The sequence below is a fragment of the Erythrolamprus reginae genome, chromosome 7 (assembly GCF_031021105.1).
Source record: "Erythrolamprus reginae isolate rEryReg1 chromosome 7, rEryReg1.hap1, whole genome shotgun sequence".
Classification (NCBI taxonomy): domain Eukaryota; kingdom Metazoa; phylum Chordata; class Lepidosauria; order Squamata; family Dipsadidae; genus Erythrolamprus; species Erythrolamprus reginae.
The window spans coordinates 76,337,964-76,353,963 of NC_091956.1; the positions used below are offsets into that span (position 1 = coordinate 76,337,964).

General features: G+C 41.1%; 1 protein-coding gene across 7 annotated transcripts in view; it reads right to left on the minus strand.

Annotated features, from left to right (window-relative positions):
- Nucleotides 1–16,000, minus strand: part of SEC24B (SEC24 homolog B, COPII coat complex component) — a 50,804-nt gene that overhangs the window by 16,351 nt on the left and 18,453 nt on the right. For 4 of the 7 annotated variants that reach the window (XM_070757890.1, XM_070757887.1, XM_070757892.1 and 1 more), the window contains 9 exons: nucleotides 14,928–15,054; nucleotides 14,179–14,288; nucleotides 13,495–13,607; nucleotides 11,206–11,324; nucleotides 10,237–10,292; nucleotides 5,405–5,611; nucleotides 4,556–4,679; nucleotides 2,082–2,240; nucleotides 190–363 (listed from right to left, as the gene is read on the minus strand). In XM_070757890.1, coding sequence (XP_070613991.1) covers nucleotides 190–363; nucleotides 2,082–2,240; nucleotides 4,556–4,679; nucleotides 5,405–5,611; nucleotides 10,237–10,292; nucleotides 11,206–11,324; nucleotides 13,495–13,607; nucleotides 14,179–14,288; nucleotides 14,928–15,054 — 1,189 coding nt within the window. The remainder of the gene's footprint in view (nucleotides 1–189; nucleotides 364–2,081; nucleotides 2,241–4,555; nucleotides 4,680–5,404; nucleotides 5,612–10,236; nucleotides 10,293–11,205; nucleotides 11,325–13,494; nucleotides 13,608–14,178; nucleotides 14,289–14,927; nucleotides 15,055–16,000) is intronic. The other 3 variants (XM_070757891.1, XM_070757894.1, XM_070757889.1) reach the window with 1 other exon arrangement.

A 16,000-nucleotide genomic window follows, 5' to 3' on the forward strand; every position in this document is an offset into this window, starting at 1 on the left:
GATTGGTTCTTTAAATTGGAGTCCTTTAGATTATTTTTAATATTAGATTTGTTTACATTGTCTTTTTTATTGTTGTTAGCCGCCCCGAGTGTTCGGAGAGGGGCGGCATACAAATCTAATCAAATAAATGAATGAATAAATGAATGAATGAATGAATGAGAAACAATTATGATGCTTCTCTAAAATTACCTTTGCTGGAAGTATACAAAAGTGCTGTTTGGAAACAAACTAGTGATGTCTCTGAGAGATTTTCCTCAATGGACATCTGCACTGCAAATCCAGCATCAGGATTTACGTTTGCAAGTGACAACAAATCAGTAGAGCGCACAAAAAAGTTACCATGAAAAGTATGAATGGAAAGCCCTAGAAGGGAAAAAAAAGCAAGGTTTCAGTTAACATTCCAGTAACAAAGACCAATGATAAATATACCTATTAGCCTTGGCACATTAACTGAGTTTAGAAACAAAGAAACATAGAAGTCTGACGGCAGAAAAAGACCTCATGGTCCACCTAGTCTGCCCTTATACTATTTCCTGTATTTTATCTTAGGATGGATATATGTTTATCCCAGGCATGTTTAAATTCAGTTACTGTGGATTTATCTACTACATCTGCTGGAAGTTTGTTCCAAGGATCTACTACTCTTTCAGTAAAATAATATTTTCTCAAGTTGCTTTTGATCTTTCCCCCAACTAACTTCAGATTGTGTTCCCTTGTTCTTGTGTTCACTTTCCTATTAAAAACACTTCCCTCCTGGACCTCATTTAACCCTTTAACATATTTAAATGTTTAATGTGTTTAATGGTGCTTTCTCTGTCTAGAAAGTATACTGAAGGCTACAACAGCCCCATTTGAAGACAGAATATCTACTAGTGGTAGGAAACATTCGGGCCACTTAACGAAGTGGTATCAGACAAAATAATTTACAAGAAATTGCAGAGACTGGGAAGACTGGTGAGGAAAATGGTGCAAAAAAGGAAGTGTGAGCTCCAACCCCACTCCCCCAAAATCTCCCTGCAAACTTTATAAACTTCTGCTTTGATTCCAAACAACTAAAAATGAAGAAACATGCTATTTGAAAAAGTAGCTAAAATAGTACATGCTATTTTAAGTCTTGCCATCTCAAATACAGTTCAATTAGTAGAAAAATCATCATAATCAAGATAAGGATGCACTAATTTTTATAAATCTTCTTTTGCAGATATGATAGAATAACCCTAAACTCTCACAAAAGCACTCAGTTCCAGGTTATGGAATTAATTTATCTGAGTGACACTGAATGATATTGGCCTATTCAAATTACCCACCTTTTCCCCCCAAAAGTAAGATGGGATCTTACATTAATTTTTGTTCCCAAAGACATATTAGGTCAAACTTTTTACTAAGTCTGCACTTCTATTTCTACTAATTTTTTCTCATCATTCCTATCACTCTTTTTCCTCCCACTTAGGACTGTATGACTGTAATTTGTTGCTTGTGTCCTTAGATTTTTATTAATATTGTTTCTTATTGCTTATTTGACCCCTAGGACAATCATTAAGTGTTGTACCGTATGATTCTTGACAAATCTATATTTTCTTTTTGTACACAGAGAGCAAATTCCTTGTGTGTCCAATCACACTTGGCCAATAAATAATTCTATTCCATTCTATTCTATTCTGCTCAAAAATAAATAAAAGGAACACTCAAATAACACATCCTAGTTCTGAATGAATGAAATATTCTCCTTGAATGCTTTGTTCTGTACAAAGTTGAATGTGCACAACAGCATGTGAAATTGATTGTCAATTAGTGTTGCTTCCTAAGTGGACAGTTTGATTTCACAGAAGTTTGATTTACTTGGAGTTATACTGTGTTGCTTAAGTGTTCCCTTAATTTTTTTGAGCAGTGTATGTCTTATTTTTCCAGTTAGATCTTATTTTGGAGAAAATATGGTACAAAATGCATCAGACTGACTGATTATCTCAACTGGGGCTTATATTACACAAAACCTGAAAAATCATGCATCAGGACTTATTTTCCGGTTGGATAATAATGTTTGGTGGAAACACAGTAAACTTATTTCAAAACCTAGGTGATACCTTTTGTACATCTTATTCTCATTACAGCTTCAAATCCAATCTTCCGTGTCAGGTATCTTTTAAGGTCTTTTTGCAGTTTTTCTCTTTGAACAGGGTTGTGGATATGATGGAAAGATGGGTAATAATAGATGGTTCCAGCAGAAAATTTTGACATGCAAGCTTTAGGGGAGGATGAAAAAATGGTTAATATCCAGTCAGTACAGGCAGCACGTATTCTACTTTTAAAACACATATTCATCATCTGTAAAGTAAAATAATAATTTTTAAAATATTTACAGGAAGCGATCTAGCATTTAACAACGCAAGCTTTTATCTGGGGGAAAAAAAACAGGTGAAGACTTTTGATACAATATATGAAACCCCAGATAAGAATTATTGCAAGGAACATATTTATTTATTTATTTATTTATTTATTATTTAGATTTGTATGCCGCCCCTCTCCGCAGACTCATTGCATAAAGATATCATAGAAACATAGAAACATAGAAGACTAATGGCAGAAAAAGACCTCATGGTCCATCTAGTCTGCCCTTATACTATTTCCTGCATTTTATCTTAGGATGGATATATGTTTATCCCAGGTATGTTTAAATTCAGTTACTGTGGATTTACCAACCACGTCTGCTGGAAGTTTGTTCCAAGGATCTACTACTCTTTCAGTAAAATAATATTTTCTCATGTTGCTTTTGATCTTTCCCCCAACTAACTTCAGACTGTGTCCCCTTGTTCACTTTCCTATTAAAAACACTTCCCTCCTGAACCTTATTTAACCCTTTGACATATTTAAATGTTTCGATCATGTCCCCCCTTTTCCTTCTGTCCTCCAGACTATACAGATTGAGTTCATATCAATGGTTCCAGTTTAAATTTTTGTACCATCTTAGACCCGTGACGGTGAATCTATGAAATGCATGCCACAGATGGCACGTGGAACCATATCGGACATTGCCCTATGTCAGCTCCAGCGTCCGTGTGCATATTGGCCAGCTGATTTTCGGCCTTTGGAAAGGCCATTTTGCCCTCCAGACACTTTACTAATCCTTCCATGAAGCCCCGGAGTGCAAAAAACAGCCCAGCGGACAAATCGGAAGTTCAGAAATCACACTTCCGGTTTGCCCTTTGTGCTGTTTTTTTGCACTCCGGAGGGTTCACAGAAGCTTTCTGAAGGCCAGAAGTGCAAAAAAAAACCCAGCCCAACAGGCAAACCGAAAGTCCATTTTTCTGAACTTCCGGTTTGTCTGTTTCTACATGTTCCAGGCTTCAGTAAGGCCTGTGCTCATGGGCATCGATGGGGGAAGTATTGTGCACATGTGTAGGGGCAGCGCGGGGGTGGGTGGGTGTCCGCATGAATGGGGTGGAATGGGTGTGCTAGCACACCCACACACACCCTTTTGGCATGTGAACCAAAAAAGGTTCGCCATCACTGTCTTAGACATTTTATAATGCATTTTCCCTTTGTACTTAAAAAAAAATCTGAGGTACAGTGGCACCTCTACTTATGAACTTAATTCGTTCTGTGACCAGGTTCTTAAGTAGAAAAGTGTGTAAGAAGCAATTTTTCCCATAGGAATCAATGTAAAAACAAATAATGCATGTGATTGGGGAAACCACAGGGAGGGTGGAGGCCCTGTTTTCTCCCAGGAGATTCCTAGAGAGGCCCCACAGAGGATTCTCCCAGCCTTTTATGGTCCTGTTTCCTCCCAGGAGATTCCTAGAGAGGCCCCATGGAGGCTTCTCCCTGCCTTTTCCAGCCCTGTTTCCTCCCAGGAGATTCCTAGAGAGGCCCCAGAGGATTCTCCCTGCCTTTTATGGCCCTGTTTATTTATTTTATTTATTAGATTTGTATGCCGCCCCTCTCCGTAGACTGTTTCCTCCCAGGAGATTCCTAGAGAGGCCCCACAGAGGATTCTCCCTGCCTTTTCTGGTTATAGTTTCAGAGGCTTGGATTTGCAAATAGAAAATGGTTCTTGAGAAGAGGCAAAAAAATATTGAACACCCGGTTTTTATCTAGAAAAGTCCGTAAGTAGAGGTGTTTGCAGGTAGAGATACCACTGTATTACTATACACATTATATACCAGCCATGTGCAGTTTTTGGATCTAAGTGAGGAAGCTGCATCCCATCCCAAGGAAAGTTAATCTTTTAAGACACCACTGTCAGGTACAGCAAGCTTGCTCCAACCAGATTCAAAGTAACCCTTTAATCAATACCTGCTAAACCTGATTGAAACATAAAGGAACAATTGTGAAGTACATCAAGCATGGGAGACAATCTACCAACACGGAAATCATATAGAAAAAAACCCAAAACTGATTACAATATTTCAAACTTTTGTGTGAAATATTAACTGCCTTCTTTCAATGCATACATCTGAGCAAACATGTTTTGGAACTTTAAAACAACAACAACAAATTAACATAGGGGGGTTCCTCAAAGTGTTAAACCATGAAGTAACTGCAAGTTAATAATCCTTACCGAGGGAAGCCAAATCAGAATACTGTGAACTTAAGAGGAACAAATCCACAGCTGTCTGCTGCCCAGAACAATCAAGTGCCAATTTTTTATAAAAATCTGTTGCAGGTCCAAGATGTTGAACAACCTAATACAACAACAAAAAGTAAGATTAGTGATGCAATAGAACAAAATTGTGTTTGTCTAAGCCAGGGGCATCAAACTCGCGACTCGCTAGATGCATCACGTGCTGGCCATGCCCAACCCCATTTTAGCGAAAGGGGAAATCAGTCATGATACGTCATGCGATGTCAACATGGCAACGCCAGTTTGATACCTTTGGTCTAAACTGTCTGCAAATTAAATACACTGTTATCGTCTGATTGTTAAGAATATATTTATTAAATTTTAAGGCATGCTGCTTAAGTTATTAAAAACTCATCTTTGCCGCCAGGCATGGGGAAATTAACACACACCCCGGTTGTCAAGGTTGGTGTATGGTTTGGTTGGATTGGACTGTGTGATTATTTTATTATAAGGGTTTTAAATTGTATTTTTAAAAATTGGATTTGTACACTGTTTATGTCGTTGTGAGCAGCCCCGAGTCTTCGGAGAGGGGCGGCATACAAATCTAATAAATTATTACTAATTATTATTATTATCCTCCCGAGGTGGGTAAAATGAGGAACTGGATTGTGGGAGCAATATTGCTGGCTCTGTTATAAAGTGCTATTGCTAACATGTTGTAAGCCGCCCTGAGTCTAAGAAGGGTGGCATAAAAAAAAAAATCAAGCAAGCAAGCAAACAAACAAATAAATAATTCTACCAAACACTTCCAGCCTGTCTAATTAATTCCTTATCTGAAACAAATACCTTGGTGCTTGATCTTTGATTAGGATCCTCACGGGATTGTAGGTATCCTGTGCCCACAGAAGGTAACTGTGTTTGAAACACAGATATACGCCCACCAGTTGGAGACATCAATTTAAAGGCAGCTTGAAGAGCTGGGCCTAATGCACTGTGTGTTTCTCTTGTGTTGATAAACATATTTGGTAGCGCATTCAAGAACTCTTTAATTAGCTGGAAAATAAAACGAGCAAGAATACTGAAATGTCACAATACTTTTAAAGCATATAATTCATTAAACTTAATATTAATATTAAACTTAATACTAATATTAAACTTAATATTAACTGCCCCAAACTTGACTGTAAATAATATGACTTCAGTAACCGAGTTGTCGAAGCGTGGAACTCATTACCGGACTCCATAGTGTCATCCCCAAACCCCCAACACTTTGCCCTTAAGATTATCTACGGTTGACCTATCCAGATTCCTAAGAGGTCAGTAAGGGGCGAGTACAAGTGCACTAGAGTGCCTTCCGTCCCCTGTCCTATTGCTCTCCTATATCTCCTATACCTTTCTTCTATTCCTATATCTCTTCTTCTATTCTTTCATTGATATGTTCTATTAATATACCTTCTTTTCTATTATTTCTTAGATATATTTTACTATGAGTATCTCCTCTATAACCTTCATCATGTATTTTACTATGTGTGTGTGTGTGTGTGTATATATATATATGGCTAGCTGATATATACATATATATATATATCAAGAATAGTCCTAAAAATGCGAGTTCCAGGTATATGTGTGAATGATGAGGCAGCAGCCATCTCGATCACCGGAACATAAAAACTTTAATAAAACAACTTAGCTTTCGTTAGCGTGCTAACGTCAGAGTTTTAAAATGCCGTGGGAGACAAACACATTTATAAAGCATTACTCAGTCTGCTCATAGCCCGCGTCACTGGGCCACACCCTTCCCTCCCCTCTGCAGCAAGCCTAATTGTAGGCTTAATCATGCTGGTTAAAGGGGGAACTACCGCTTTTACTCGTGTCTGTTGCTTATTTCCCTCCCCAAGGGAGGAGGTGGAGTTACGAGGCAATGCTTTAGAGGTATTTGATATTACTTCCTTCCACCCATTACCGTTGTTACTTTCTATGGTGGTACATGTCTGCTCTTGCAATTTTTTTGCCCATGCCCTCGTCCTAGGTCTGCACTGTTCTAATCCCCCCTTGTCCCCTGCGTTAAACCTGCAATTATTAACAATTTATTGGCAACAACAGAACCAAGACATTGTAAGGCCCCCAGCACGGATGACCTCATCCAGTTATTGAAATTCTGCCTAAAAACATACTTTACATTCAACGGCCAGATATACGAACAAGTAAAGGGCACACCGATGGGATCCCCAATTTCAGGCGTGATTGCAGAAGCAGTTCTCCAGCAATTGGAAAGAGAAGCCATGGAAATATACAAACCCAAGTTCTGGACACGCTATGTCGATGACACGTTTACCATCATTAAACAACGTGATAAAATTAGGTTCATGGGAATTCTCAACTCCATATATCCGGATATTCAGTTCACGATGGAGGAGGAGGCCAATGGTAAACTGGCCTTTCTGGATGTACAGATCAACCGGAACCCAGATGGAAGCATCGACACGGAGGTATACCGGAAGACCACCAGCACGGACCGCATGTTACACAACGAAAGCAATCACCCCAACGCACATAAAGTCAGCTGTATACGGACATTATTTAACAGAATCAATACTCACTGTAGCACACGGGCAGCCAAACAAAAAGAACGAGCGTATCTTTACCAAACTTTTATACGTCATGGCTACTCGAGAGCTTTTATTCAACGGTGCACCACACCCAGACCCCGACAACCTACTGAAAGCGCAAACGAAACATCAGCGTGGAGGGTACTCCCGTACATACAAGGGGTATCCGAAACAGCCGCACGCATACTGGCACCCCATGGGGTCAAAGTAGCGCACAGGCCGGATCAAACTTTGAGAAAATCAGTAATGCGCCCGAAGGAAACCTTAGTGAAGGAGGAGTCCTCCTCAGTAATTTACCGTATAAACTGCAATAATTGTGCGCACCACTATGTGGGTGAAACGGCTAAAAGATTGAGAACTCGTATACACGAACACAAATTGGCGGTCCGACGTCAGGAACAACGCTCCCAGATTTGGACACACATGGAGGAGCAGGATCATGGCTTTGATTTCCAGGGAACTGAGATTCTGGCGCGAGATGAAACCAAGGGAGGTCGCCTCCTAAAAGAAGCCTGGTTCTCCAACGAAAATTCTTTAAATAGACATATTGATATGCCATCAGCATACCAGGCTTTAAGGCACCAACAACGACTTAAAGGAGATAGGTCATTAGGATTGGATAAAGCCCCTAACAGAATTCTCCAGGTCAGGCATAGAAACCAGCTAAATGAGGGTGGAGCAACCCCTAGTGGGAAACAAGGGAACATACTGGAGCAACACGGAGGTAGAGGGGGAGGGGCACAATGCAGGTTTAACGCAGGGGACAAGGGGGGATTAGAACAGTGCAGACCTAGGACGAGGGCATGGGCAAAAAAATTGCAAGAGCAGACATGTACCACCATAGAAAGTAACAACGGTAATGGGTGGAAGGAAGTAATATCAAATACCTCTAAAGCATTGCCTCGTAACTCCACCTCCTCCCTTGGGGAGGGAAATAAGCAACAGACACGAGTAAAAGCGGTAGTTCCCCCTTTAACCAGCATGATTAAGCCTACAATTAGGCTTGCTGCAGAGGGGAGGGAAGGGTGTGGCCCAGTGACGCGGGCTATGAGCAGACTGAGTAATGCTTTATAAATGTGTTTGTCTCCCACGGCATTTTAAAACTCTGACGAAGTTAGCAGCACGCTAACGAAAGCTAAGTTGTTTTATTAAAGTTTTTATGTTCCGGTGATCGAGATGGCTGCTGCCTCATCATTCACATATATATATATATATATATATGTATGTATGTATGTATGTATATATGTATATATGTATATATGTATATATGTATATATGTATGTATGTATATGGCTAGCTGATGAGGCCAGAACAAGGCCAAAATGGGACCATCCTAGTCTCCCTTAATTTTAAAAAATTCCAGCTAAAAACATTTGATACATACAGAATATAGTTGTCGGCTATGAATAAATTAACTGCCTTGAAATGGTCCTGGGTTGGGCCTAGAGGCAAAAAGGAGCTGTGATGTTCCTTCAATATACCAGGGTGATCGGACATAATATACATACACACACACACACACACACACACACACACACACACACACACAAAAACCCTCATTGTGTATTGGACAAAATAAATAAATAAATAAAAAATTCAATGCAAATCTAATTTCTAAAAACTCCATTTTTAGTGATGATCTATGCGTCTGATTTTTCTAAATGAAACCCAAGATTCCCAAGAGCAGAACACACACTCACATGTACACACCCACAGTCCTGTGGTGCCCTATCCAGGGTACACTGACTTATCTGTATAAATTTAATCTGTGCTATCCCAGCTAGTCCTCCCGTTTCTCTTGCAACGAAATTATTTTAAATCAAGTTCCGAATATAGCAAACATCTTGTTTTATATGATCCAATCTCTTCTGATTCTCTAAACCAGTGATTTTCAACCTTTTTTGAGCCGCGGCACATTTTTTACATTTACAAAATTCTGTGGCACACCACCAACCAAAATGACACAAATCTAATAAATAAATAAATAAATAAATAAATAAATAAATACATACATACATACATACATACATACATACATAAATAACCCCCTCATATATACAATCCCATGTAACATCCCCTTATAAATACCTGTAGTCAATCATCAATCATCCCTCCTGAAATTTATACCACTGTCTCATTTCTGGATACTTCTCCTGTCTTTCCCCCTTTTCTCTCTCATGTTTCTCATTTCTCTCTTCCTCCCCACCTTAGGCTTTTGCTGCTCCTGGAGGGGGCGGGAGGATTTTCTCCTCCCCACCCCCACCCCCGGCAGCCAAACGTCGCTGAGGCTTTGGGCATCGGCGCCTTCCCTTCCACGAGCAGCAAAAGCCTCAGCGACGGAGCCGAAAGGTAAACGGCGTGCCCCGTCGCTGAGGCTCTTGCTGCTCGTAGAGGGGTGGCGCTGATGCTCCCTCTCGCTGCCCCCATCTCCCCGTGACCGCCTGGGGCCGCTGCAGCCGGCATGCTCCCGCTCCCACCACCAGTGCCCTCCCGCCGGGCCCACAGGACACTTGCCGCCAACGCCAGGAAACTCCAGCTGGGCGGGGCGCTGCCGGTGCCTCCGAGCTCCCACTCGCAGCTGTCCCCCGGCTCCTGCCCGTTGCCGCGGTTTCTGCCGCTCTCCTGCTGGGCCCCAAAGAAGGAAGGCAGGAAAAAGGAGGCGCGAAGAATCAAGCTCTCCTTTTTCCCGCCTTCCTTCTTTAGGGCCCAGCAGGAGAGCGCCAGAAACCGCGGCAACGGGCAGGAACCGGGGGACAGCTGCGAGTGGGAGCTCGGAGGCACTGGCAGCGCCCCGCCCAGCTGGAGCTTCCCTAGGAGCTTGGCGGCACACCTGACTGTGTCTCGCGGCACACCGGTTGGGAAACGCTGCTCTAAACTATACAGAATCGTAGAAAATCTTAATCTTAGAATATAAGTTGAAAACATGGTTGGAAAGATGCAGGTTCCTTTAAGATATCATCTTAATATCAACATTAACATGCTAAATTAATTTAATCAAAAGCAAAGAAGCAAATGCCATGAATATTTTAGTTTAACATTTATTGTTCTAAATGCTATTGTATTTCTTACCTCTTTACTTTCATTCACATTGACAAGTAGACTATCAGGCATAGGCAGGAAAACATCTATGGAGAAGACATGTTTTACTTTAGATTTCTTGTGTTAATGTGATATGATTTTAAAGTACAGTAAAATAGCAAAAATGGCCAGATGCACTTCTACCCTGTTTCCCTGAAATTAAGACGTACCCCGAAAGTAAGGCATGTCAGAGGTTTTGCAGAATTTGCTAATATAAGGCACCCCCCCGAAAATAAGGCGTAGTCAAGTTTACATACGGTACAGTGGAAAAACATACGGTACCATTCAAAGCTGTTCATAGCGGTACCATAATAATGTGGCGTCCCCTGCTGGCCCCTTCCATCGCTTTGTACCGTCCAGTACAGCAGACACAATCTGCTGCTGTCTCACCGCCATTACAGTCTCCACTACAGTGCGTAGACTGTAGTTCCTCTGGTGGCCGGAAGCTGCAATAGCGGGAGTACCGTATAAGTGCCGTCGTTCGTGTGTGGGTGCCATACTGACAGGTACCGTACCGTAATCAGTGTACCGTACGGTACACTTTCTTTGGGGGTGTCAGCTTTTCTGCCTGTGGATTTGTCTTATTTGAGAAATATAAGGCACTCCCCGAAAATAAGACGTAGCACACATTTTGGAGCAAAAATTAATATAAGACAGTGTCTTATTTTGGGGGAAATACGGTACAACTGAATTACATTTCTCTATGTGCAAAAGAGAACAAATTTGTTATTTCTAAACTATCCTAACTCTGTCCTGACTGGTTTTTAAATTAACTTGCCAACATGAATTACGAAAAGAAAACACCACTTAATTCCAGTATGATTAAACTAGTATAACTGAAGTCACATTTTCCCAGATAGTTGTAATATTCTGTAACATCTTAAAGTGAGCTAATTCATACAGAATTCTGTGTTACTTTTTCCCCACTTTTATTCTTCCCAACTGTTCGGATAATCTTACCATCAATTTCGGAAACAATGAGCATCTGAGGCTGTGATAATCCGTCCTGCAAATTGTAGAACTGAACAGTGCTGTCAAATGTTATGAAGCCAATTTTGGTCCTTGTATCTCCAGGCAACCTTTAGTGTTAAAATAAAACAAAAGCAAATATGTTTCTGCCGTACAGAGGTATAGCCTAGAGCAGTGATGGCGAATCTATGGCACAGATGCCGCAGGTGGCACGCAGAGCCCTTTCTGCTGGCACGCGAGCCGTTGCCCTAGCTCAGTTCCAACGTGCATGTGTATGCCGGCCAGCTGATTTTTGGCTCACACAGAGGTTCTGTGAGGGCGTTTTTGGCTTCCAGGGAGCCTCCAGGGGGATGAGGGAGGCCGTTTTTATTTATTTATTGGATTTGTATGCCGCCCCTGTCCGTAGACTCGGGGCGGCTAACAATAATAATTAAAAACAGCATGTAAATCCAATACTAAAACAACTAAAAAACCCTTATTGTAAAACTAATCATTCATACAAACAAACATACCATGCATAAATTGTAAAGGCCTAAGGGGAAAGAGTATCTCAGTTCTCCCATGCTTGACGGCAGAGGTGGGTTTTAAGGAGCTTACGAAAGGCGAGGAGGGTGGGGGCAATTCTAATCTCCAGGAGGAGTTGGTTCCAGAGGGCCGGGGTCACCACAGAGAAGGCTCTTCCCCGGGCCCCGCCAAACGACATTGTTTAGTTGACGGGACCCGGAGAAGGCCCACTCTGTGGGACCTAACTGGTCGCTGGGATTCGTGCAGCAGAAGGCGGTCCCTGAGATAACATGGTCCGGTGCCATGAAAGGCTTTATAGGTCATAACCAACACTTTGAATTGGGATTGGAAACTGATCGGCAACCAATGCAGACTGCGGAGTGTTGGTGTAACATGGGCATATTTGGGAAAGCCCATGATTGCTCTCGCAGCTGCATTCTGCACGACCTAACCAACACTTTTTACTCTACCTCAGCTCCAGGGATGTCTTTGGAGCCTGGGGAGGGTGAAACACGTGCCTACTGGGCCCACCAGAAGTTGGGAAACAGGCCATTTCTGGCCTTCAGAGGGCCTCCGGGGCAGTTGTTTTTGCCCTCCCCAGACACTGAATTATGGGTATGGGCACTCACTCACGCATGTCAGGGGGAAAAAGTTCGCCAACACTGGCCTAGAGGTTTTAAAGCTTAGTAAATTATCATTAATTTATCTTAGAAAATAACATCCTCCAAATGAATGCTACCTAGTACATTATGAATTATTTTCTGTCATGGACCCAGAAGACAGGAATGAAACCTGAACAAAATTGGTTCAAATATCCCCCTCCCGCTCCTATTTGCTTGGTAATTTAAAAACTAGCTGTGTCAAATTGCAGCTAATTGTGTTGGGAAATATGTAAAAAGGAAAAGAAAGGATGGGTTTAAGCTCTTAGTGCCTAGTTTTTCATTAAACATTAGATTGGGCGTGCTGCTAAAGAAAGGGGCTGTTTCCTATAACACCGTCTCACCAGGGGGTTCAGTTCCACAACTACTTTGAAGTCACATTACCATTATCAATAGCAATGGCATTTAAGACTTATATGCTGCTTCTTAGTGCTTTACAGCCCTCTCTAAATGATTTACAGTGTCAGCATATTGCCCCCAACAATCTGCATCTTCATTTTACTGATCTCGGTAGGATGGAAGGCTGAGTCAACGTTGAGCTGGTCAGAATCAAACTCCTGGCAGTCACCAGTAAGTTAGCCTGCAATACAGTGTTCCCTCGATTTTCGCGGGTTCAGACTTCACGGAAAGTCTATACCATGGTTTTTCAAGCATATTAATTAAAAAATACTTCGCGGGTTTTTTCCCTATACTACGGTTTTCCCCGCCCGATGATGTCATATGTCATCACCAAACTTTCGTCTGCCTTTCATAAATATTTTTTAAAATAAACTTTAATAAATAAACATGGAGAGTAATAATCTAAACGGTTGCTAAGGGAATGGGAAATTGCAATTTAGGGGTTTAAAGTGTTAAGGGAATTCTTGTGATACTGTTCATAGCCAAAAATAGTGTATTTACTTCCGCATCTCTACTTCGCGGAAATTCGACTTTCGCAGGCAGTCTTGGAATGCATCCCCCGCGAGAATCGAGGGAACACTGTATTGCAGTCTAACCATTGCACAACCATGTCGTTAGACACTTCATTTCAAGTGGGGAAAAACCCACAAGTTCCATCCAATCTTCCTTAGGCTTTAAAAAGTAAGTACTGTTGTGTTCAATGAATAAAGGTCCTTACTTGTCAAAGTTTTCCAGCAAAGACTGACACAAAACTTCCAAGTATCCAGCTTCTATTGCATTATGGGACACATCCAACACAAATAAATATACTGCAGGTTGAGGTGGACGAAGCTGCAAGACAAGATTGATTTTTACTAATATGCTTATTAAGTCTATTATAACCTTAAATAGGTTTGCCACTTCTGTAGTCCCCCATCTTTATACATACAGAGGTACCTCTACTTTGTAAGTGGAAAATGGTTCTTGAGAAGCGGCAGAAACATCTTGAACACCCGGTTCTTATCTAGAAAAGTTCATAAGAATGCCTCTACTTATGAACTTTTCTAGATAAGAACCGTGTGTTCAAGATATTTTTGCCTCTTCTCAAGAACCATTTTCCACTTACAAACCCAAGCCTCCGAAACTATAACTGGAAAAGGCAGGGAGAAGCCTCCGTGGGGCCTTTCTAGGAATCTCATGGGAGGAAACAGGGCTGGAAAAGGTGGGGGAGAAGTCTCCATTGGGCCTCTCTAGGAATCTCCTGGGAGGAAACAGGGCCTCCACCCTCCCTATGGGGAAAAATAGCTTTTTCTTATAAACTTTTCTACTTAAGAACCTGGTCACAGAATGAATTAAGTTTGTAAGTATAGGCACCACTGTATATAGACCTATAAAATATTACCTCTTAAAACTATATACTTACCATATAGTCTGAAGAAGCAATGAACTCCACAGTAGAATTTTGGACCTCTGGGCGCTTATGAGGCTCTCCATAAGATCTTGTTAGAGGATTGTACATAAATTCTTCAGGAACTAAATTATAAAATAAATGTGTTACATTTAAGTCATTTAAATCATAAAATTTTAAAGTGAAGAAATCAGCATAAATAAAACCAAATAGAAAAACTAACACCTACAATTATTTTAATTAGAAATACAACAGTGTGCAAATCTAAAAACATAGATATTATTATACCTGGAAAAAGATTTTTGATACTGAATTGAAAAAGTTGAAACTCTGGAGGCATTGGGTATACAGTGTTCCCTCGATTTTCGCGGGTTCGAACTTCGCGGAAAGTTTATACCACGGTTTTTCAAAAATTTTAACTAAAAATAATTCACGGGTTTTTCCCCTATACCACGGTTTTTCCCACCTGATGATGTCTTATATCATCGCCAAACTTTCGTCTGCCTTTAATAAATATTTTTTTAATAAACTTTAATGAATAAACATAGTGAGTAATAATCTAAATGGTTGCTAAGGGAATGGAAAATTGCAATTTAGGGGTTTCAAAGTGTTAAGGGAAGGCTTGTGACACTGTTCATAGCCAAAAATAGTGTATTTACTTCCGCATCTCTACTTCATGGAAATTCGACTTTCGCGGGCGGTCTCGGAACGCATCCCCCGCGGAAATTGATGGAACACTGTACTGGAAAAGGATTAACACTTACCATCATTAACTCTATAGCATAGGTTACATTTCCATCTCCTTTGATCAATAAAAGACACAAAAGGATTGATGTAGGTTCTGCATGATCTACACCTCACGATGGTGCTGGATGTTATCACGGGCAGCTGCTGAAAAAACAATAAAATCCTAGAATTAATTTGAGAGAAATTGTTTTCTTAAGTCCTTTATCCTAAACTGCCAGCAGCGAATGTTAAATTGACTGTGCGCTATTCAGAGATTAAGTACTAGAAACAACTATTCCTCTATAGTAAGTTAACAAGTAGTAAGCTGGAGAGCCCAGACATAGAAGGCAATACTACACAAACGTATCATTGTGAATTAATTTTTCAAGCGTTTACTGAAAATCACTGCATTCAAGTAAATATATTTAAATCAGTAAATGTCAACATTATCTTGAAAATAGTTTCCCAGTTTTCAGTGTGTTGTGGTTAGCTCTGGCCCAGCTCCTGCCCCAAGGACTGTGGATGTGGGGGAGACATCCACATGCTGCAGGCCTGTTTTGCCCACGGTGGAATCTGCTGATGAAGGCTCCTCTGACCAAGAAGACATGAGTGACAGGGAGGAGGAGAGTGGGGCAGACAGCTCAGAAGGAGATCAATTATCTAGCTCCTCCTTGGATTCAGAACAAGAGTTAATGATACAGCCACGCATGCGGAGAATGATGCATAGGCAGCAACAACGGAGAGATTATTATCAAAGAAAATGAGGCCACCTGTGGTTGGGTGGGGCTGTGGTCATTAGTGAGGCTGCTATAAACAGCAGCCTGTGGGTTTGGCCATTGTGGAGGATTATCTGATCTTTGTGTTTCATGCCTGCCTTGCTGACTTCGACCTTTGTGTGCTGATTTTTCCCCGCTTTGAAACTAAACCAGAGCAAAGTGTGTTTCACTTTGTGAAAGAAGAAGGAATGTGAATTGCCTCACAGCTGCAAGATAAGTATCACAGAACTGATAAGGGACTTGTACAAATTACCAGTTTGTTTGGAGACAAGTGCTCTTAGCTATACCAAAAGAGGGCTTGGTTTAAGTGAATTTTCATTATAAAGAACATTGTT